General features: G+C 40.9%; 2 protein-coding genes across 4 annotated transcripts in view; both read left to right on the top strand.

The window, feature by feature from the left end:
* The first annotated feature begins 4,452 nt into the window (after window positions 1–4,452).
* LOC129866949 (UDP-glucuronosyltransferase 1A5-like) lies at window positions 4,453–5,760 on the top strand. The gene is made up of 2 exons (XM_055940008.1): window positions 4,453–5,150; window positions 5,553–5,760. The coding sequence occupies exons 1-2, from the start codon at window positions 4,474–4,476 to the stop codon at window positions 5,758–5,760; spliced, it is 885 nt and encodes a 294-aa protein (XP_055795983.1). The 5' UTR covers window positions 4,453–4,473.
* A 2,169-nt stretch (window positions 5,761–7,929) lies between these two features.
* Window positions 7,930–22,470, top strand: part of LOC129816420 (UDP-glucuronosyltransferase-like) — a 34,807-nt gene continuing 20,266 nt past the window's right edge. For 2 of the 3 annotated variants that reach the window (XM_055870915.1, XM_055870907.1), the window contains exons 1-2: window positions 7,935–8,933; window positions 11,917–12,048. In XM_055870915.1, coding sequence (XP_055726890.1) covers window positions 8,037–8,933; window positions 11,917–12,048 — 1,029 coding nt within the window. In that variant the 5' untranslated portion in view covers window positions 7,935–8,036. Of the gene's footprint in view, window positions 8,934–11,916; window positions 12,049–22,470 lie in introns of all 3 variants that reach the window. The other variant, XM_055870922.1, reaches the window with a different exon arrangement.

The raw sequence follows: 22,470 nt of genomic DNA, 5'->3' as shown, positions 1-22,470 counted from the left end.
TGTCAGTGTCTTAAATTTACATGGCTTCTGAAGGATAGGGAAAGAAAGGGAAAGGAAATACTTAATGGTGGTGAATGACCTTTGTCCAGACTTTCTGGTAAGGCCTGATCAATCTTACTAGAAACAATGGACAATAGGATTTTTAAAGTATAGTCTATTTTACCTTTACCTCATGGGATACAATAATTTCCTTATGGACTTATCAAGAGTTGTAATTCTAATTGGATGTTAATAACCTAAGTTGTTTATCTTTGATTTAACAGGCAGTGTTATGTCGGTTAGTGTTTCTCTATTTGTTTTGATACATATTTCACCAGATTGGGGATGCTGTATTGTTGGGATTTCTCCCGAGAGGTTAGTGATGTAACTCCCTGACCCTGTATCTGCTGTGAGCTAGACACTGATTAGGGAGTATAGAACAATTTGGAAAATGGTTTCAACAGTGTGTGGTTATGCTCTTTGGCATTAACGTTATAGGGAATTGGGAGAGCGGAATTGAATGTGACTGGGGGTGGCTCATACATTAAGTGGGTAATAGAGTCTCTGGGAAAAGGTACCACTCTGTATATTGTTACAGGAGATAGCTCGTAGGAGAGGACAGCTAACTGCACAATATAGAATACAGAGACTAATATAAAGTAAATTAAATGTCACACAGACCCAGATCATGGTGATAGTAGCAGAGATAGTATACTATTGTCAACTTTCAATGAGGGGTTTGTCAAAGAAGGTAGAACGATTAAAAGGAAAGCCACAAATTCCTGTATACAGCAGGTCACATCAACGGAAGGGAAGTTTGCTGTGATAATATCATCACATCTCCTGAAGAGTGTGATTAAGGAACATATGACTCAGAGTTTGTTAGGTTGGATACGATTCCAACGCCACCACAGGACTCATGCCACACGAAGGGGTAAGTGGGAGACCAATGGGAGTACCGGGTACTGTTATTCACGTCACAAATGAGTGATTTGGCCATACTGGGAGAGTCTATGTTGTCATATTGTCAGGAAATGACCCATGCGTTGCAGTGTGTATCTTCCCAGGTGAAAGAGACCCACTGTAGATTCCCTCAGGATTGGAAAGCACACTCACTAGAGCCGGGAGACTACGTGTGCTTGAAGGTTCATCAACTGGGTACTTTCAGCCCAGGTGGACCAGACCCCACACTGTCCTACTAGTGACTGACACAGCAGTGAAGGTGTCGGGAAGGAAGGCCTGGATCCAGGCCTGTGTCCCAGGTGAAAGCTGCACCAACACCTACTGACTTGGGAGAGGCCGAGCAAGATGGATATAGAGCAAGTTTTGATATAGGTGATGATGGAAAAGAAGGAGTGTAAATCACTTTGTAAAAGGGCAATAATGTGGGGCCTAGGGACAATTTAGTTGACGTAGTGTTTTTTGCGGCTGCTATAAATCCCTACCACTCCGAGGGGAGAAGATCAAATAACACTTTATATAGAGCTCGATACGAAGACACTCGGGTTCATTGGGAGAGGGTAACATCCAAAGTTGCTGAAGCCGTGAGCGTAACTAATCATAAGGGCATGGTGATATGGGTGGCTCCATTTGATAAGGGGATGGTTCTCTTACAAACAGGAATTTGGAAAGAACACAATGGACAGATAGTTTGAGGAATGAAACTAGATTCTCGTCCCTCCCTCAACTTGGCATTGTGTGCGATAGTAACTGCTGTTCTTTTAACTGGAGTCTAACTTCCAAGTTAGTGTGGGCAGAGTACAAAACTTCTGAGAGTTCTACGACACAGGACGTCAAGCTAGGTGAAGCTACAGAAACGAAAGAGAGGGAATTACAGTATATCGGAGCAAGAGGTTTTACATACCTGTCACTCCGTATTACCCAACACCAACAGGAATTAAATGGTCAAGGAAGATTTTAGATAGTGAGAGACCAAGGACCTGGGGAGAAATATCTTGTTGGGGCAATCAGACCCTGGACAATATTATCCGAAGAGAGTATAATGACCAAATAGTCCTTGTCGTTAATAGGCATGAGGAAAGCGAGGGATATGAGCAGATGAAGGCTTATTTACATGCTCGGTTAGGCCCTAATTTAGTTCATGAGACAAATATACACCAATGTCTATAGCAGAGTGGTGGAAGTACAGGACATTCCTATGGTGTGTTGGTGTCGGATGTGGGGGTAACCCATGTAAGGGTATCCCGAAAACCAAGGCCATAGTCTTTACTGGGACAGGAAATAGAGGAATAATTGTGACAGAAGCGGAGGGATGCCTCACCTATAAATTAATAAAATGGGTGATAGACTCATTAGAGAATGATACCACTCCACTGTGTAGAGTTATACAGGGAATAGTGCGTAGTGTGGGAAAGACAGTTGTCTGTGCTGAGTGGAAGGACTACTATGAGGATAAGCTCAACATGGAGGACTCTAGCAGGGTGATCATAACCGTTGCTGAAATAGTTTTACAATTTCAGACTTTAATAGCCACATATAATCCATTGACATACCTCCCAGAGAACTGGGACCAAGACACGGTAACAGAAATTTGTAGAGGGATTGCGGAAAAACAATTAGGGTTTTCACAGGGGGGTGGGTATGCTGTGGGATGAGAGATGTGATCCAGATCTGAGTAATGGTAATTATTACTCGCCAGTCCCCACTGTAGCACAACATAAGGAGGCAATAGATAAGCTGGTCAGAAAAAGGTTAGGAGAGGACGGGGGAAAAGGCAGAGAATATCACAAACTCAATCATAGATCTAACGGCAAAGCCAGTGATGAAAGTTACTGACAGTGACAGAGTTAAAGCTGTAACAATACTTACTACTGTTACATTGGGAGTAATAACAAAATAGACTTAAGGTTGTGGAAGGTGCTGTAGGAACAGCATGGTATTGGACTATTGATCAAATAAGGTGGATGTTGGAATATGCGGCATGGGCAGTGTTGGCAGTTACGGGTGTAGCTCTGATGGCATTGTTAGGTTTCCATATAGTAAAGCTTTGTTGTTGAAACGCATCTATAGTGCGGATTTTCCACAAGAGGAGGTGAAATTGATTCAGGCTACGGCTTGCATCTTTAGGGCAGCTTTAGGAGGTGAATGCAGTGAGGAGGACGTGGCTGAAAAACATCTCTTGTGACCCTGTAGCCCTTGATGGAAGACTGAGGAAAAGCATAATGGGGATATTTAGAGCCCTACTTTTTGTGGACCTTAGCAGAAAAGCATATCAGTGGGTATAGGGTTCAGGGGTAGCAAGAGATTTTGTCAGTTGGGTCCCTCAAGCTGTGGTCAGAGATTTAGTTTATACATGTATCTGCATAGATGCTTGTGATAATCAGTAGAATTTAGGATTGTTTTAACTCAGTGTTTTTTTGTTTTGTGTCTTCTAGTCTTTTCTATATCTATCAAGTCTGTTTTGATCACACTCTCCGGTCTGGAGAAAACCAAAATAATTAAGTCTACAGCTGGCAGTTGAATGATTGTTTAGTGATATTAAACAATAAGAAGTGTTTATGGTTTAATAGGGGGGACTGATGGATTCTGTCAAAATGTAACATGTTTCAAGTTAAACTGTAGTTTGTTTGTATCCTGTTTAGTGAATGACTACTCTGAGTTTAGGCCATGAAACTGTGTGTGTGCTCATTTAGAAAGATTAACCTAATCAGATAAGAGGAAATTGCCAGGATCAGAGAGCAGGGTCAGGCCCAGAACAGAAGATGGACGGGGTGTGATTCTGACATCTGGCTAAACAAAGAAAGGACCATGGACATTCCACAGGGGAAAGGAGGGAAACTCATTGGGGTCATAAATGTATGGCTGGGGAGGTGACACCTACAAAGAGGGAAGAGTATAAGATGTTTTGTGAACGTTCTAAATATATGCCTTCAGCTGACTGTATTAAACACTTGAATCTTCAAGCTTTTGGTCTCAATTCCTTATTGCAAAGAGGTTGCAATAGCATTTTTTCTTTTAACATTACTTTTTAAAAAATCCATTGTATTTTCCACTTTGATTCCACATCACAATATGTTGACAAATTCATTTGAAACACTTGATTCAACCAGTTTCTGCCCAGTTGAATGTTGCCTTTTCTCTCACATACAGCATGACTATAGGTCGAGTAGTGCAGCATGCTATTGCACAGAATGTGTATGACGTTGCATCTTGGTGCAGACAGATCCCTCTTCAAACCCTGCATCAGCTCCCATTTGACAGCATGACACCCGGTTGTAGTGAACACATTTCTGAATGCACAGCTCATTGTTGTTTGGCACTATGGCCAATGAAATGAACAACTGTCAAACAACTTTTTGCTTGTTTAGTGGTGAAGTCTTGATTTCAGCCGGTTGAATCAGGCCAACCCCTGATAAGGACACACCCTTTTCTATTTAAACACTTGGTTCTCTGCTAGGAAGCACAGTTCTGTTACTCTAACTGTGTATACTGTTCTGTCTATCCTACAGTGTGACTGTACTGTACTGCTGTGTTATGGCTGGAGGAGGGTTATGGTTGAGGGGAGCAGCAGCAGGCCTGGTCCTCTCTCTGTGTCTGGTGGTGTCCTGCCGGGCCGGTAAACTCCTGGTGATCCCAGCCGACGGCAGCCATTGGACGGGCATGAAACCATTTGTGGAGGAGCTGGGTCGTCGCGGAAACCAGGTGGTGGTGGTGATTCCAGAGGTAAGTGGCTCTCTGGGTCCATCGGAACACACCATCACACTGACCTACCCCGTGCCCTACACCCGGACCCAGCTCCAGACCATTCAGAGGGCCAACCTGGACACCATCATGGCCTCCGACACCTCCAACGACATCAGCAGGATGTGGAGCTACTACCAGACCCTGACGGTTCTCAGGAACTACACCCGTAACAATTGTGACAGCCTGCTATCCAACCAGGACATGATGCAGACTCTGAGGGAGCAGGGGTTTGATGGCATACTGACTGATCCCTTTGAGCCATTGGGCGTGATTGTAGGAGCACTCCTCTCCCTGCCTGCCATCTACATTCAGAATGGCCTGCCTTGTGGAACGGACCTTGAGGCCTCCCAGTGCCCCAGCCCCCCCTCCTACACTCCTGGACGCTTTACTCACTTCACTGATCACATGACCCTGAGGCAGAGGAGCGTCAACTTCCTTTGGGCGTTGCTCCGCCCCCTGGCCTGCCGGTACTTGTACTCTAATGTCAACCCTAACCCTAAAACAGGGGTACTCAAATAGCATTTCAGAAGGTCTGGTCAGACAAATTTCCTAGGTGGCAAAGGTCCGGATGGATATTGGCATTTATCAATGAAGTAACAAACCCGCTCCTCGCAACCCATGCGATCCAAAACTGTTCACACCCCTCTTGTTGGCAGATAACAAATTGCAGTTTTATTGCTAGTTTCCTGCAATTCTACACATTATGCCATGGATTGAAGGAAAAAAATCCAGACCGAATTCCCTTCACTAAACTGTATATATTTTTTGTTAGGACCCACGGTCCGTTTTGACCCCGTTTTGGATCTAGATCCAGTCCGCGGTCCGCCTATTGAGTATGGCTGCCCTGACCTCAAACCCTTGTCCTGCAGGTATCTGTACTCTGATGTCAACGTCCTCGCCTCAGAGATCCTGGGGAGAGAGACCACCATCCCTGAGCTGATGAAGAAGGCATCACTGTGGCTGGAGCGCAACGACTTTACCTTCGAGTTCCCCAGGCCTCTGATGCCTAATATGGTGATGATCGGAGGACTGAACTTTGAGGAGCCAAATGAACTGCCAGAGGTAGCTATAAGCTAAAGACATTTTACATTTGTCATTTATCCAGAGCGACTTCTTATTCAGTGCATGTAACCAAGGGCTCTATTCAATCCGTATCGCAGAAGTTCAGCGCGATTGTAATGTTCCCGCATTCACGTAGACTGCATTCACTGTAAATGCTGCATATGTCGGCACAATCGGAAATGATCTTTCAATTTCAATCGAGCTGAACTTCCGAGGTAAGGATTGAATCGAGCCCTAAGGTCAATAAGACAATAGTCTGAACGGATTATTTTTTGTCACTATAAAAAAGGCCAGTTAATATAATGCTGTCTAGGACTATTGCAGAGGGTGACAGAGTGTGTCCTAAATGGCACCCTATTCCCTACAGGGCTCTGCTCAAAAGTAGTGCACTATATAGGGAATAGGGTGCCATTTGGGACATATTCACAGTCTATTGATCAGATGAGCCATACTTCTAGCCCTCTTCGCTTCTTCTCAATCATCTATTTCTGTTTGTGTACACACATTAGGGGAAAAAAACAGACAGAGGCCCAGCCTTTAGAACCGTCCAGAATAGAATCTCCAGCCTGGCCTCAGGGCATGGACAGATGTGTCTTCTGAATTAGACTGTTGGTTAATTGCATGTTTTGTGTGGTCTCTCTTTACTCTGTTGAAGAACCATCATCTCAGTGAAAACAGATGGCCATTGGCTGTATTGACTGTTGTATTGTCCCTGGGGGTCTGGCTGTATTCCTCAGCTAGTTGTTTACACTGTAGAGCCCTGATACTCCAGATACACAAACAAACATGGTAACAACAAACAGTAAACTGTCTGATCAAATCCAGAATGATGGGCACTGAAAGTAATTTTTATATTTAGCTTCCGTCATTAGAAACCATCATAGTGAGTTAGTTGATCACCTCAACAGTTCCTGTTCAGGGAGTAAATAGAACGTGGTGTAGAGAGGCTCAGTCTGTGGGTGGGACTGTACTCGGGATAACAGTGTTATTATTGATTACAGTCCTTCACATTTAAAATAGTTGATAAGCAATGTATACTGTATTGTATTGTAGTATGTACTGTAATTCAAATATTGTTGATTGCGTAACACTCAGCATTCTTTCAATGCTGATGTATTTTTGTTGATGTTCAAGGAAACCAATCTTTGATTCTTCATTAACATAGGAGGACAAATGTAATGTATTTGTGTCACTGTGATAAAGGTGGTTTGTCAATAGTAATATTAGCTTTAACCGTAGGTGAAATACCGCTCTATATATCATATGTTAGATGTTATCTCCCCCGGACTGGACGTGTGAGTGTTTGTTTCCCAAGACAGCTGCCTTCGCACGCCACTGGTCTTTTTGAGTGTGTGTATGTGTGTTTGAGAAAGTGTGTGAAAGTATGTGAAAAGTATGTCAGTGTTTTGGGTGGGAGGAGAAAGGGGAGGAGCTGAAGTTAATGAGGGGCCCCGTGTGGCTCAGTTGGTAGAGCATGGCGCTTGCAACGCCAGGGTTGTGGGTTCGTTTCCCACGAGGGACCAGTACAAAAAAAAAAAAAAAAAAAAGTATGAATGTATGTACTTGTAAGTCGCTCTGGATAAGAGCGTCTGCTAAATGACTTAAATGTAAATGTAATCTAGATTCCTCACGAAACATGAGGTAATACTCTGAGCTTTAGGATTAGAATACCACCATGACTCCTCCCATGGTAAGGGTTAACTTTGAATTACATGCTCTGTAATGACCTTTCACACTACTTTTTTTTCATTATCATGCTGCTCAATGGGAAATTAATAAATCGTTTATTTTGTAGAACTAAGAAAACACTTCAAACAAGAAAACAGCCAATTTAAAATAGCCATGTTTACTTTTCTTGTTTCAGTACTTGTTAAAAAAAATCTTAACTGATCATAAGTATCTCTGGTACAGTTTTGCTTTAAAAACTATTGCATTATAAGTCACTAGCTAGCTAATCTCGGCACCTAGAACCAACTCAGCTAACCCACTGTTAAGGTTGTCACAAGAGATTACTGGCGAGCCAAGCTTGTACATCTCTCAGTTGATCTTAAGGAATCATGAACCATTCAGCCTACAGATAAACTTTAGCCCACAGGAAGGACTGAATGGTCTTATATAACAGCCTGCCTGCAGAGGCAGACCGAGAATGAGCAGGGAGACACTCACCAACCCACCCACCCACAGTTTACTCTGAGGTCCAGCCCCCTCTCAGTAGCACTCAGTGCCAGATCTCAGGGAGGTAGTGTCATTCTCACAACAGCTCGCATTACTGAGCTGAAAGGCAGAGAGGCATGGGTTGGGGGGAGAATGTTCCTGTGCTGGGGCTGAGGACAGGGCTGAAGATGGGGCAGTGTCTGCTGTCCCTGCTGTACTGCCTGGCCCTGTGTCCGGGGACCGTCCAGGGGGACAAGGTCTTGGTGATGCCTGTAGATGGGAGCCACTGGCTGAGCATGAAGCTGCTGGTGAAGGAGCTGGCGGCCAGGGGCCATGAGATGGTGGTGCTGGTCCCTGAGACATCCATTCTCATCCAGGGCTCTGACTACTACAGGACTGAGACCTTCAGGGTCCCCTACAGCAAGGCCCAGCTGGACGAGAGCGTCAACAAACTGAAGGACGGCGTGTTTGTCAAGATGCCGGAGGTAATGGATATATTTGTGAACGTGCAGCGGCTGGTTGACTTCACCACCATGCAGGTGAAAGGCTGTGAGGGTCTGCTGTATGATGAACCCCTGATGCAGCGCCTCAGAGGAGAAGGGTTCCAGCTGATGTTGACGGATCCCTTCCTACCCTGTGGATCCATCATTGCTGACTCCTTCAACATCCCAGCAGTGTACTTCCTGAGGGGGATCCCCTGTGGGCTGGATGACAGGGCTGCCCAGTGCCCTACTCCCCCCTCCTATGTACCACGCTTCAACTCAGGCAACACTGACCACATGGACTTCCTAGGGAGGTTGAAGAACATGATGATGTACAGTCTGGAGAGCTACCTGTGTACCTTAATGTTTGTCAGCTTTGACAAGCTGACCAGTAGGTATCTGGAGAAGGACATGACATACAGGGAGCTGCTGGGTCACGGTGCTATTTGGTTGCTGAGGTATGACTACTCCTTTGAATATCCCAAACCCAGGATGCCCAACATGGTCAACATAGGAGGCATCAACTGTGGTAAAAGAGCTCCACTGCCACCGGTGAGTCTCTTGTAAAAATGTTTTAAAACAAACAACTGTGTAGAAACTTCCACTGTGCGGAGTTGTGCACCTTATATGTTGTATGGATCCAGGTCCAGAAACCTTAAAGGAAAACTCCACCCAAAAACTATTTTGGTATTTGTTTCATTAGTCCATTGTTGATATAGTCCCAAATTTCTTTGCATGTAAGCAATCACATTTTCAAGATATATAACTTTCATAATACAAATACAGCCGGTATGTGCGTTTTGCATCATATGACGTTAAATGCCCCAGACCAGCTGTATTTCTGTAGTTTGAAAGTTATACATCTTGAAAACTGGATTGCTGACATGCAAATCATTTTTGGGACTATATCAACAACAAATAACTAAGTACAGTTTTAGGGTAGAATTTTCCTTTAAGGGATAGATTCACTGCAGTGGCAGTTGGACCACAGCAATGATACCTCTGGATAAAATACAGCAAACTTTCAACTTGTTTACATATTTCAAGATATCAAATTCTTATTTGGGACATCCCTTTTCAAGATCTTTATGTTCTAACGTGTTCTCTGAATCACTTTTTTTGTTCTTAAAGAGACAGTCAGTGTTGGGTGTTGTCAGACACTCAATTAGAGACCCGCTGTAACCTGATCTGTGTTTCCTCCATGAGGACTGACTCAACATAGCTCAATGTTTATCTACCATGTTCAGCTCCTCCTCACGTTATACAACATGCATTCCAACCTAATTTGCCTTGAAATCTGTTAACCGATCTAGAAACATAGTGTAGACTAGAGAACCAGCTACTTTCCTGTCAATTCTAAGTATCATGCATTGGGGAGAGTGGAGTAAGTTGAGCCACCCTTTTCCTCCCAAACACACACACAAATTTAAGCATTTTACCAAATATTTAGGAAAGAGGTCATCATTTAATGAATCTGAAGGAAGAAACCACATGGAAAAAGTGTTCCAAAAAAAAGAATTTTCCCCAAGCCAATTGAATTTATTGTGTTAGAAGTTTCATGATGCCTGTATCTAAACCAAAGTAGATTATTTTAAGATTGTTCTATACATCAGTTGGGGTCTCTATAATATTCAATGTGAGGAGCTTATAGACCTAGCATGAAAGTGCATCCTTGTAACTTGGGGTAAGTTGAGCCAATGGTTGAGCCAATGGCAGGTTGAACAAATTGATGTGTTTTCTTCCCAGGCATAATGTAAGGCATTATTGCTGGGATAAGAGGTAACAGGGCCTGGCCTATGTTAAAAGTGGTCAAAAAAGTGCAAAGTGTTTGTTAGGTGTTAAGCCTGTATTAATAGATGCTTAAAATGATTAAAAGACAAAAAAGCATTTGTGATTGCAATGTTGTGTTTGGGAAAGGTAGTGATAATATTTCATTCAGTACAGAAATTTGTGGGCAACTTAACTTACCCTGTCCTGCGGTTCAACTTACCCCATACCCGGGGTAAGTTGTGCCAAGAGACCACCTTTTTTGGACAAGCTATGTTTTCAAATTTGTAATCAATTCTGATTATTTCCCAATATACACAACATAGTTAGAAAGAATAGTTAGAAAGAATAGTATATTTCCCTTGACAGAGTGATCCTGAATCTGAGAAATGGCTCAACTTACCCCACTCTCTCCTATTGATAATGGATTTTTTTATTTAACCTTTATTTAACTATAGAAATAATGCCAAACATAAGTTATACTGACAATGTTTTAAGGCGTAAAAGAATCAACGCACCAATAGAAATTCTGGCAGATGTGCAGGGAAAGCATTGGTGTGGTTCTTCATATTTTGTAGAAAGAAGTATTGCTCAACATTAGTGTTGGGAGAGTATTCCTCGCTCTTCTCTAAACATTCTGGTTGTATCCCAAATGGCACCATTTTCCCGATATAGTGCACAACTTTTGACTGGGTCCATATTCTCTAATCAAAAGTAGTGCACTATATAGGGAATGGGGTGCCATGTGGGACACTGGCTCTGTGCAGCCAGTGAAACCTGAGCCAGGAACAGCAGTTCTTTCCTCCTGGACTGTGGCCATTATAATCTAACAGAGGAACTGAGGGGCCCTATTGTGTTCTTCCAACCCTACAAGCCTCAGGAAGGGAAACAACTCTGCAGGGATATTTCTGTAGGGTTGGGGGTTGGGGTTTAGTATGCCTTTATCTTGTATGACTACAGGGTGTGCTTTCAAAGCATGGCCTCCTTTCATAACCTCACTCTTCTTCAGCCAATGTTTTACTAACCAGACCAACTACTGTTGTAACACTGATGTATGGAAGTTAAGACATATTGTCCAATGTCAACTATATAATTTAGTCCCCTACATGTTTTATTTTGTCCAATGTGAAATGTTGATGGCTACTATGAGCGAACGTTTCAGAGTAAGAGTACACACCAGTTGCTGTCCGTTTTCTGCCTGTGTACATACAATTCCATTGCATAGTGTGAAGATATTTCAAAGGATCTACTAGCATAACTATGATATGTGGTTGTACTTTCCCACTAAACTTAGTGGCAAGAAAAAGTATGTGAACCCTTTGGAATTACCTGGATTTCTGTATCAGTGTTTTTTATAGGGCAGCTTTATCCAACATTTCCAATCTCGTCTCATTGATTGGACTCCATGTTATCTGACTCCAATTAGCTTTTGGAAAATTAGCCTAGGGGATAACATAGTTTTTCCAACCTACACTGTGAATGTTTAAATTATGTATTCAGTATAGACAATAAAAATACAATAATTTGTGTGTTATTAGTTTAAGCACATTGTGTTTGTCTATTGTTGTGACTAAGCTGAAGATCAGATCACATTGTATGACTAATTTATGCAGAAATCCAGGTAATTCTAAAGGGTTCACATAGTTTCTCTTGCCACTGTAGTTGAATGCAATGACTAAGTCACTGGATAAGCGCATCTGCTAGATGACTAAAATGTTAAATGTAAAATGTCCTTGTTAACTAACCATTCCCCCCCGTGCCTCTTCAGGACCTGCAGGAGTTTGTGGATGAGTCAGGAGAGGATGGCTTCGTGGTCTTCACCCTGGGCTCTTTGGTCTCCCAGATGCCAGAGGAGAGAGCCAAGCAGTTCTTTGATGCCTTCAGCAGGATCCCTCAGAGGGTAAGGACACCGCAAATACATCCCAAATGGTACCCTATTTTCTACATAGTGCACGACTTTTGACCAGAACTGGCCAAAAGTAGTGCACTGTCGTTGTACAGAAGTGGTGTAAATTGGGGGTCTCCCAAACTTTCAGCACACATCTTCCAACATACAGTCAGGTAGACATATATACTACTGACACAATCTGTATTGCATATTTGAAATATTTACCTGAATTCCTTTCCACCCCACTAAATGAGTCACTACTGAAACATACTGAACATTTTGCAATAAAGGGAGAACCATGCACAGTAGTGATCATTTTGATTAACCTTATATTAGATTAATTTTAATGATTTTATTTGCATAACAAAATAGTAAAAAACATGATTTTTAACCTGATTTTAAAAACATTTAAATCGAATGTTTTGTTTTCTGTGAAATGTTCAATGTTGATTGAATTACTGATGCATCTAATTAATTGTTGTTAGATGTTTAAAATATCACTTATATATATATATACCCATATATATACCCATCTTTATTTTGGCAAAATAAACTGCCGTTTCAGTCTTAAGTGTCAATCATAGAGATGAAAGAGAACACTAGATGGAAATAACTTGTTCTGTTGTAGACATTTCCATTGAGGGCTTCCACCATTTAAAGGGGAACTGCCTCCTAGAACCAACTTCCCTGGTTATAAATGGCCTATGGGGCATCGATAGGAATCAGAAACATTCATTATAGTGGCAAAATTTACTACAACGTGTAAAGAGGATAATTTTGGTCATAAAGTGAGTCTCGTCCAAAACGAGATTTGGAAGTCAGTGCGTCACAACGGGTATGGATGGGTTGGGTATAGATTACTTACATGCCCATTTTTGCCAATGATGTCCAATTGCCCAGAGACAGCAAGACGTGGTCCGCCCCCAGCTGCCATGTGTTGTGGACATATCATGTCCGCAACGCATGCACACTTGCAAACTTCTAATGCATTCAACAATATTGCAAGGAATGGATTACATACGACAAGATGACTGTGACGTGTGTGGTGAGTAGCTAGCTAGCTATGATACTGTGATGTAACTAGCTAAATACATATCCTCTCCCTTATGTGTAATGTCATAGAGAAATATTTGCATAGTTGCACCGGACAGTACAATTTGATGGGATGTGTAACAGTCGGCTAGCAATCGATAAGGTTTCAATTTGAACTGGCTAGTTAAGCTCCCTATTAGCTAATTCATTTAAATTAGGATAAAGATATAACTAACCTGGATTTCCAAGTTATGTAGCTAGCAACTTTTTTGAGAACAGGAATGTTATTTGGGTTTTCTCTTGATAACTCTGGCCCAGGCGGCATTCTGACTTTACTGTAATGGAACTCGGAGTTATGATCAATGGCTAGGTTAGTTAGCTAGCATTCGGGGGCTTCGTCTGCTACTAGTGCTAAAACAACATGCCTGTTCTCATAGAAGTATATTGTGCATTTTCTAGGGCAAGAATAAATGGATTATATTTGTCTAGCCTGAGTACCAGTCTTTTTAGCGAACATGCTACAAATACGTGTCAGCAAGCATTCAGCAATGTAACGTTACACACCTGGTTGCATAGGAACGACGTCAACATCACTGGCCTGAATCTATTCTGTACTTAGTCACTATATTTGTATAATTACTTCCAAACTAGAGAAACGTAATTTTTCCTCGCTGTATGTTTATTGAGTGATACTACTTACAAAACCTGGTGGATTTGTTGTTCAGCCAGTGTTATGGGAACCCCCTTACCATATCAGGAGCAGAAGGCCCGAGGCATTAGGAGGATTTATTGTACATGAAACTGTTACACTTGAAAGTTATCAAAACACTTTGTTTAGAATATCTGTAGTGCCTTCATAAAGTATTCATACCCCTTGATTTATTTCACATTTTGTTTTACAGCCTGAATTCAAAATATATTTTTTCTTAGCTATCTACACACAATACCCCATAATGACAGTGAAAACAAGTTTTAGAAATGTTAGCTAAATTTATTAAAAGTAAAAGACAAATTAGATATTTCTATCTAAGTATTCACAGCCCTGAGTCAATATATTTCAGAATCACCTTTGGCAGTGATTACAGTCTTTTGGGGTAAGTCTCTAAGAGCTTTGCATACATGGATTGTTCAATATTTGCCCATTGTTCTTTTCAAAATTCTTCAAGCTCTGTCAAATTGGTTGTTAAATCATTGCTAGTCTTGCCGAGCAGATTGTAGTCAAAAATATAACTCGACCACTCAGGAACATTTTATTTGCTTTATTAGGATCCCTATTAGCTGGCGCCATGGCAACAGCTAGTCTTACTGGGGTCTAACATATAATGAAAGACATTACAGACAAAATACTTTGCATACATTTAAAACATTGACATTTAGTGTGTGTGTGCACACATTTATCAGTTACACATTCATGTCAGTACAAACACACAACAAGTAGGTCACATGGGGGAGAGGCCTTGTGCCGTGAGGTGTTGCTTTATTAGTGTTTTGAAACCAGGTTTGCTGTTCACTTGCGCTGTATAAGATGGAAGGGCGTTCCATGCACTCATGGCTCTGTATAATACTGTACGTTTCCTTGAAATTGTTCTGGACCTGGGGACTGAAAAGACCCCTGGTGGCATGTCTTTTGGGATAAGTTTTGTCAGTGCTGTGTGTAAGTTGGACATTCCGAATTGTTTGCATAGTCAACACGTTTCTTATAAAAAAACAGGTGATGCAGTCAGTCTTCCCTCAACTCTTAGCCAAGACAGACTGGCATGCATAGTACTAATATTAGCCCTCTGATTACATTGAAGAGCAAAATGTGCCGCTCTGCTCTGGGCCAGCTGCAGCTTCATTAGGTCTTTCTTCTCAGCATTTGACTATATGACTGGACAATAATCAAGATAAGATAAAACTAGAGCCTGCAGGACTTGCTTTGTGGATTGTGGTGTCAAAAAAAGCAGAGCATCTCTTTATTACGGACAGACCTCTCCCCATATTTACAGCCATTGAATCTATATGTTTTCACCATGACAGTTTATAATCTAAGATGACACCAAGTCATTTAGTCTCAATTTGTTCAGCAGCCACATTCATTACTAGATTCAGCTGAGGTCTAGAACTTTGGGAATGATTTCTACTAGAGGTGGACCGATTATGATTTTTCAACACCGATACCGATTATTGGAGGACAAAAAAAGCAGATACAGATTAATCGGCCGATTTATAAAAATAAAAGAATAAATGTTTTATATATATAATATCGGATTCCAAGATGGCTTAGCAGTTCAGACGTCATTTTTTTCCCTCGTACTGTCTTGTCCTGTATATATATATTTACACCTTCTTCGCATATCTTTTATATTTTTTTTATTATCCAAGAACTCAACTACAAAAGCTTTCCTGCAACCCGCCTCACCAATTACAACAAAAAAAGTATTATTTACCTCAAATCTGAAAATCCACAGTGGAAGCTAACCAGGGGCTAATCAGAAGTTAGCCAGAAAGCTAACCAGAAGTTAGCCGAAAGCTAGCCGAAAGCTAATCTGAAGCTGCCCAGAAGTTAGCCGGCTTGCTGGCTAGCTTTGGTGTTTCAGCTGCCCACGTTTTGTGGTCATCAGCTATTCCTTTATCTCGATAATCTACCGGCACTTTTGTGCAACGCGACTCGGACCGGAGCATACCGGGCCTTTTTTTCTCTTTTTTTTCTCTCAGTTTCCCCGGATTTCAGCCGCAGGCTCTGGACATTTGCACCTTGATTTCGCAGCTAGCTAGCTGCAAACCGTGTGACTATTGGCTTACGTCGATCCCGGAGCAAACTTAAACTATTCCGGAGCTAGCCAGCTGAGGAGTTCCATCAGCCATTCCTGGGCTACAGTCACCTATCCGGACCCGTTTTTTTTTTTTTTTTTGCTACAGATACGGAGCCCCACCGGGCCTTCACGATTGACTGCCAACGTTATCTCCCCGAGGGAGTTATCCAACTGGCACCTCCGTCGCGACGATACCTGAACGCTCATCTGGGGCCCGCTAATCGTTAGCTGTCTTATCGGCTGTTATCTTAATACGTATATCGGACATTTTTTTTTTTTTCTTCTTGGGTCACTATATCTATTTTGCCAATTGGATTGATCCCCTCTACAAGACACGGAACCCCACTAATCTACCGACGGAAACACACGAGGTGTCTAAAAATAGACCTCCATCCTATGCAAGCTTGCTACCGATAGCCATCTACCCGGCCAGCTGTCTGGATCGCCGTGACCCCAACCAACCTCTACTCACTGGACCCTTATTGATCACTCGATTAAGCATGCCTCTCCTTAATGTAAATATACCTTGTCCATTGCTGTTCTGGTTAGTGTTTATTGGCTTATTTCACTGTAGGGCCTCTAGCCCTGCTCACTATACCATATCCAACCATTCAGTTCCACCACCCACATATGCGATGACATCACCTGGTTTCAATGATGTTTCTAGAGACAATATCTCTCTCATCATCACTCAATACCTAGGTTTACCTCCACTGTATTCACATCCTACCATACCTTTGTCTGTACATTATTCCTTGAAGCTATTTTATCGCCCCCAGAAACGTCCTTTTACTCTCTGTCCTAGACGTTCTAGACGACCAATTCTCATAGCTTTTAGCCGTACCCTTATCCTACTCCTCCTCTGTTCCTCTGGTGATGTAGAGGTGAGCATGGCCTTCTTATATTTTTATTTATATATATATTTTGTTTGCCTTCACCTCCCTTATCTCACCTCACTTGCTCATATTGTATATAGACTTATTTTTCACTGTATTATTGACTGTATGTTTGTTTTACTCCATGTGTAACTATGTGTTGTTGTATGTGTCGAACTGCTTTGCTTTATCTTGGCCAGGTCGCAATTGTAAATGAGAACGTGTTCTCAATTTGCCTACCTGGTTAAATAAAGGTGAAATAAATAAAAAAATATATCATACACACACACATATTTTTGTAATAATGACAATTGCAACAATACTGAATGAACAATGAACACTTTTATTTTAATTTAATATAATACATAAATACACACACACAGCTCTGAAGTGACAATGATACTGAAGAGTCTGCTTAGGAGACAAATACTCTCAACTGTTTGAATAAAAATAGAGTTTAAATTACCTGTGATGAATGTTGAAAACAAAAACTGTAATTTCTATATGCAGGAAATCCTATTTTAATAATGGGCATGGTAAGAATTGACGACCAAAGTGCGAGTCATAATTCCCATGACACCTTCTAGCAAAATCTGAAAAGCGGTTCCTTCATTTATTCCATAGGATATTTTTAGATTCACTTAAAATAAGGTCTGTGTTTCGTGTAGGCTTACACCACTTTGCCAATTTTATAACTGTGTAGATATCCATAGTACAAGGTAACTCTGATCAATATTGGCTAAATATAAGCGAAGATCTTTTTTTTAGAGTTGATTTATGAAAATATGTTGACAAACGTTACCTTATCCTAGTGAGATTTACACGGGTATCAAAACGTCGAGGCGGTTTAAGCCTGCACGAAACACAGACCTTATTTGAAGTAGATCAAGACATTCTCTATGGAAGACATGAACGGTAAAATAACGAAGGAACCCCTTTCAAGTTCAGCCGCAAGTTATTACAGGAATTATAACGCGTCAACTATTTCTCTCTAAATCATATACCTTTGACTAATCCGCCCCTGAACGAGGCAGAACGTTCCTAGGCCGCCATTGAAAACAAGAATGTGTTAACTGACTTGCCTAGTTAAATAAAGATTAAATAAAGGTGTAAAAAAATTATAATAATCGGCAAATCGGCGACCCAAAATACCGATTTCCGATTGTTATGAAAACTTAAAATCGCCCCCGATTTTAATCGGCCATTCCGATTAATCGGTCGACCTCTAATTTCTACCAAATACAACCAAAACAGACTGAACTCTTTTTAAGGGTTTCATTTACTTCATTAGCTGTGGCTGCTGATGCGTATATGGTTGAATCATTAGCATACATGGACACACAGGCTTTGTTTAATGCTAGTAGCAGGTCATTGGTAAAAATAATAAATGAGTTAAGGGCCTAGAGAGCTAACAGTACAGCTCCCACAATTTCTTTCAACCAATCAGTAATTTGTGTCAGTGCAGTACATGTTGAGTGCCCTTCTCTATAAGCATGCTGAAAGTCTGTTGTTAATTTATTTACAGAGAAGTAGCATTGTATTTGGTCAAACAGTTTGCTAAGAGCTAGCAGCAAGCTGATAGGTCTGCTGTTAGAACCAGTAAAGGCCGCTTTACCACTCTTGGGTAGCGGAATGACTTTGGCTTCCCTCCAGGCCTAAGGTCAAAGAATTTCCTCTAGACTTAAAGATTAAGGTAAGACAGATAAGAGTAGCTATAGAGTCAGCTACCATCCTCAGTAGCTTTCCATCTAAGTTGTCAATGCCAGGAGTTTTGTCATTATTGATCGATAACAATTTTTTCACCTCCCACACAAACTTTACAAAATTCAAACTTGCAATGATTAAAAAAAATTAAATTATACATGAGTACGATGGCTCATTGTTGGCATTTCCTGCCTAAGTTTGCCCACTTTGCCAATGAAGTAATCATTAAAATAATTGGCAACATCAAAATGATTTTGTGATGAATAAGCCATCTGATTCGATGAAAGATGGAGTTGAATGTCTTTCTGCCCATAATTTCATTTTAAAGTACTATAATTTTTTCCATCATTCTTTATATCATTGATCTTGACTTCATAATATACTTTATTCTTTTTGTTGAGTTTAGTCACATAATTCCTCAATCTGCAGTAAATCAGCCAGTCAGATTAGCCACTCCTTTTCCCCCATCTCTTTCAACCATACAGTTATTCAATTCCTCAATCTATGGAGCTTTAACAGTTTTACCAGTCAGTTTCTTGACAGGTGCATGTTTATCAAACAATTGAAGAAGCAATTTCATAAATTCATCAAGTGCAGCATCTGGATGCTCCTTATTAAATCACATCAGACCAACAAATATTTTTAACATCCACATAAGTCACAGCTAAATTTTTTGTATGATATCTTACACTATTACTACCTTAAAAGAATCTGTCCTCACCTCCTGGCCTCAACACATTCCTTCATCTAATCCATAGATGTCCATTGTTTTTCATCAGAGAACCATTCACTTCTGACATAACCCAGTCTCTTTCATTTCCTATCTCAATGATCAAAGTTTAGCCGATTCCAACACAAGCATACCCATAACATGATGCAGCCTCCAGTATGCTTGAAAATATGGAGAGTGGTACTCAGCAATGTATTGGATTTGCCCATAACATAACACTTTGTATTCAGGACAAAAATGTAATTGCTTTGCCACATGTTTTGCAGTATTACTTTTAGTGCCTTGTTGCAAACAGGATGCATGGTTTTAAATATTTTTATTCTGCACAGAATTTGTTCTTTTCACTCTGTCAATTCGGTTAGTTATGTGGAGTAACTACAATGTTGGTGATTCATCCTCAGTTTTCTCCTATCACAGCCATTAACCTCTAACGAGCCTCTACCCCGGATCCGGGAGCCCCCCCCCCCCCCCCCCCCCAAACAGATTAGCATCGCTAGCATAGCGTCACAATTAAATAGTAGCATCTAAATATCACAAGTCCAAGACACCTAATGAAAGATACAAATCTTGTGAATAAAGCCACCATTTCAGATTTTTAAAATGTTTTACAGGGAAGACACAATATGTAAATCTATTAGCTAAACACGTTAGCAAAAGACACAATTTTTTTACTCCAACAGTTTTTTCCTGCGTCAGTAGCTATCACTAATTCGACTAAATAAAAATATATATAGCCACTAACCAAGAAACAACTTCATAAGATGACAGTCTGATAACATATTTATGGTATAGCATAGTTTTTTTTTGAAAAATGTGCATTTTTCAGGTATAAATCACAGTTCTACATTGCAGCTGCAATCTGAAATAGTGCCGACGCAGCCAGAACAATTACAGAGACCAACGTCATATAACTAATTACTTATCTTAAAACATTTCAGAAAAATACACAGCGTACAGATATTGAAAGCCCAACATCTGGTGAATCCAAACAATATTTCAGATGTATTAAATGTTTTATAGCGAAAACAAAATGTAGCGCTAAATTAGCATAGCCACGCCAGCCAGAACCAGCTGGGCGCCCACGACCAGTTCACATGCACGACAGATATATGAAATAACATCGTAAATTGGGTCTTACTATTGCTGATCTTTCATCAGAATGTTGATCAAGGTGTCCTTAGTCCTGATGAGTCGTTCAATCCATTCATAATGGCAACTTTCCCTCTTCATTTAGCATAGGTACTGGTCGACTGGCACGGATCTGTCCAAAGTAAAAAAAAAGTCACAGAACGGAACACGGCAAAACTCCCGAAAAAATTCAAATAATCTGATTAAACTATATTGAAAAAACATACATTACGATGATATGGTCACATGTATCAAACAAACTTCGAGATGGAGATAGTTTTCATCCGTAACGGCAGCAAAACAGTAGACAATCGCACCTCCAAATCGCGCGATTCAGAGAACCGGAAGTTGTCGGTCACGCCAAAGAAATAGGTCTTATTTCACGTCAGTACAAGATAAACAAAAAATTTCTCCTCTGACGTCCTCTTGACACCCAGAGGAAGACGAATGAAGTGTGTTTCAGGTCATAGGTGGCGTGACCATATATAGGCAGAGCGTTGAAGCGAGCATACACATCTTGCATTCTTCTTCTTGGTCAGGGAAAGTGCTGTCAAATGACTTCTGTTTCACTCAGAGACAAAATTGAAACGGTTTTAGAAACTATAGATTGTTTTCTATCCAATGGTATTAATTATATGCATATAGTAAGAGCAATAATTGAATAAGAGGCAGTTTAATCTGTAGAGCAAATTATGCTAATGCAAAAACAGCACGCCCTGTATTCTCAAGAAGTTAAACTCTGCAACTTTTAAAGTCACCATTGGCCTCATGGTGAAATCTGAGCGGTTTCCTTCATCTCTGGCAACCGAGTTAGCAAGAACGCCTGTATCTTTGTAGTAACTGGGTGTATTAGCAGCAGCAAATGGGGATCCCTAATAAATACAAAGGGCACCTATTGGTAGATAGGTCAAAATTTAAAAAAAGACAGTGAATATCTCTTTGAACATGGTGAAGTTATTAATTGCACTTTGGATGGTGTATGAAAGCAGCATGAAAGCAGTATAATAATTTGTACTAATCAATTTTATTGACTGGGTGTAAAATAATACAATTGATTAGTACAAATTATTATACTGCTTTCATACTGCTTTCATACACCATCCATGGTTTGGGATGAGTTGGACCGCAGAACGAAGGAAAAGCAGCCAACAAGTACCCAGCATATGTGGGTACGACTTCAGAACTGTTGGAAAAGCATTCCAGGTGAAGCTGGTTGAGAGAATGCCAAGAGTGTGAAAATCTGTCTACTTTGAGGAATCAAAAATATTATTTTGATTTGTTTAACACTTTTGTTTACTACATGATTCCATGTGTTATTTCATAGTTTTGATGTCGTCACTATTATTCTATAATGTAGAAAATAGTAATAATTTAAGAAAGACTCTTGAATGAGTAGGTGTCCAAGCTTTTGACTCGTACTGTGTGTTTAATATACTATCTAGATACAAAAGTGTCTGATCACAGAACATTCCATAGAACTCTAGAAAAATACCACCATTACTAAAACATTTAACTCATTCATAGTAAAAGCTATTAGTATTCTGATTTCAGATGATCAATCCTTGCAAAATAAGGAAGGCTCAATATGCTCCATCTTCATTAGGGAGTTGTGTTAATGGCAGTTTGGGAAGAAAGCGTGTAAGACACACTGTTTCTGTTATTGTCTCCCCCCCACCTCCAGGTGTCACCTATTTCCTCATTAGTCCCTGGGTATTTATTCCTGTGTTCCCTGTTTGTCTGTTGCCAGTTCGTCTGGTCAAGTCAACCAGCGTGTTTTTCCGTGCTCCTGTTTTTCCCCTTCTCTGTTTTTGCAAGTCCGCCCGGTTTTGACCCCTGCCTGCCTTTACTCTGAACCCGTCTGCCTGACCGTACTGCCTGTCCTGACCTCGAGCCTGCCTGTCCACGACCCTTCTCTTGCCTGCATTTTGGATTATAATTAATATCAGAGACTCAAACCATCTACCTCCCATGTCTGCGTCTGGGTCTCGCCCTGTGCCCTTATAGTCTCATAGTAATGAATGTCTCGGGACGAGATGGGCAAGGCAACATAACCCTAATGAATTACCTTCCAGTGCATGCATTATAACATTGGCTGAAATAGTACTCACACACAACTACTTCATGTTTCTAAATGGTTTGTTTATTCAGACGAAGGGTACTGCTATGGGAT

This window comes from Salvelinus fontinalis, chromosome 2 (assembly GCF_029448725.1).
Source record: "Salvelinus fontinalis isolate EN_2023a chromosome 2, ASM2944872v1, whole genome shotgun sequence".
In the NCBI taxonomy this organism is placed as follows: domain Eukaryota; kingdom Metazoa; phylum Chordata; class Actinopteri; order Salmoniformes; family Salmonidae; genus Salvelinus; species Salvelinus fontinalis.
Note: the sequence above shows the minus strand (reverse complement) of the source record. Positions and strands in the feature narration are given on the sequence as shown.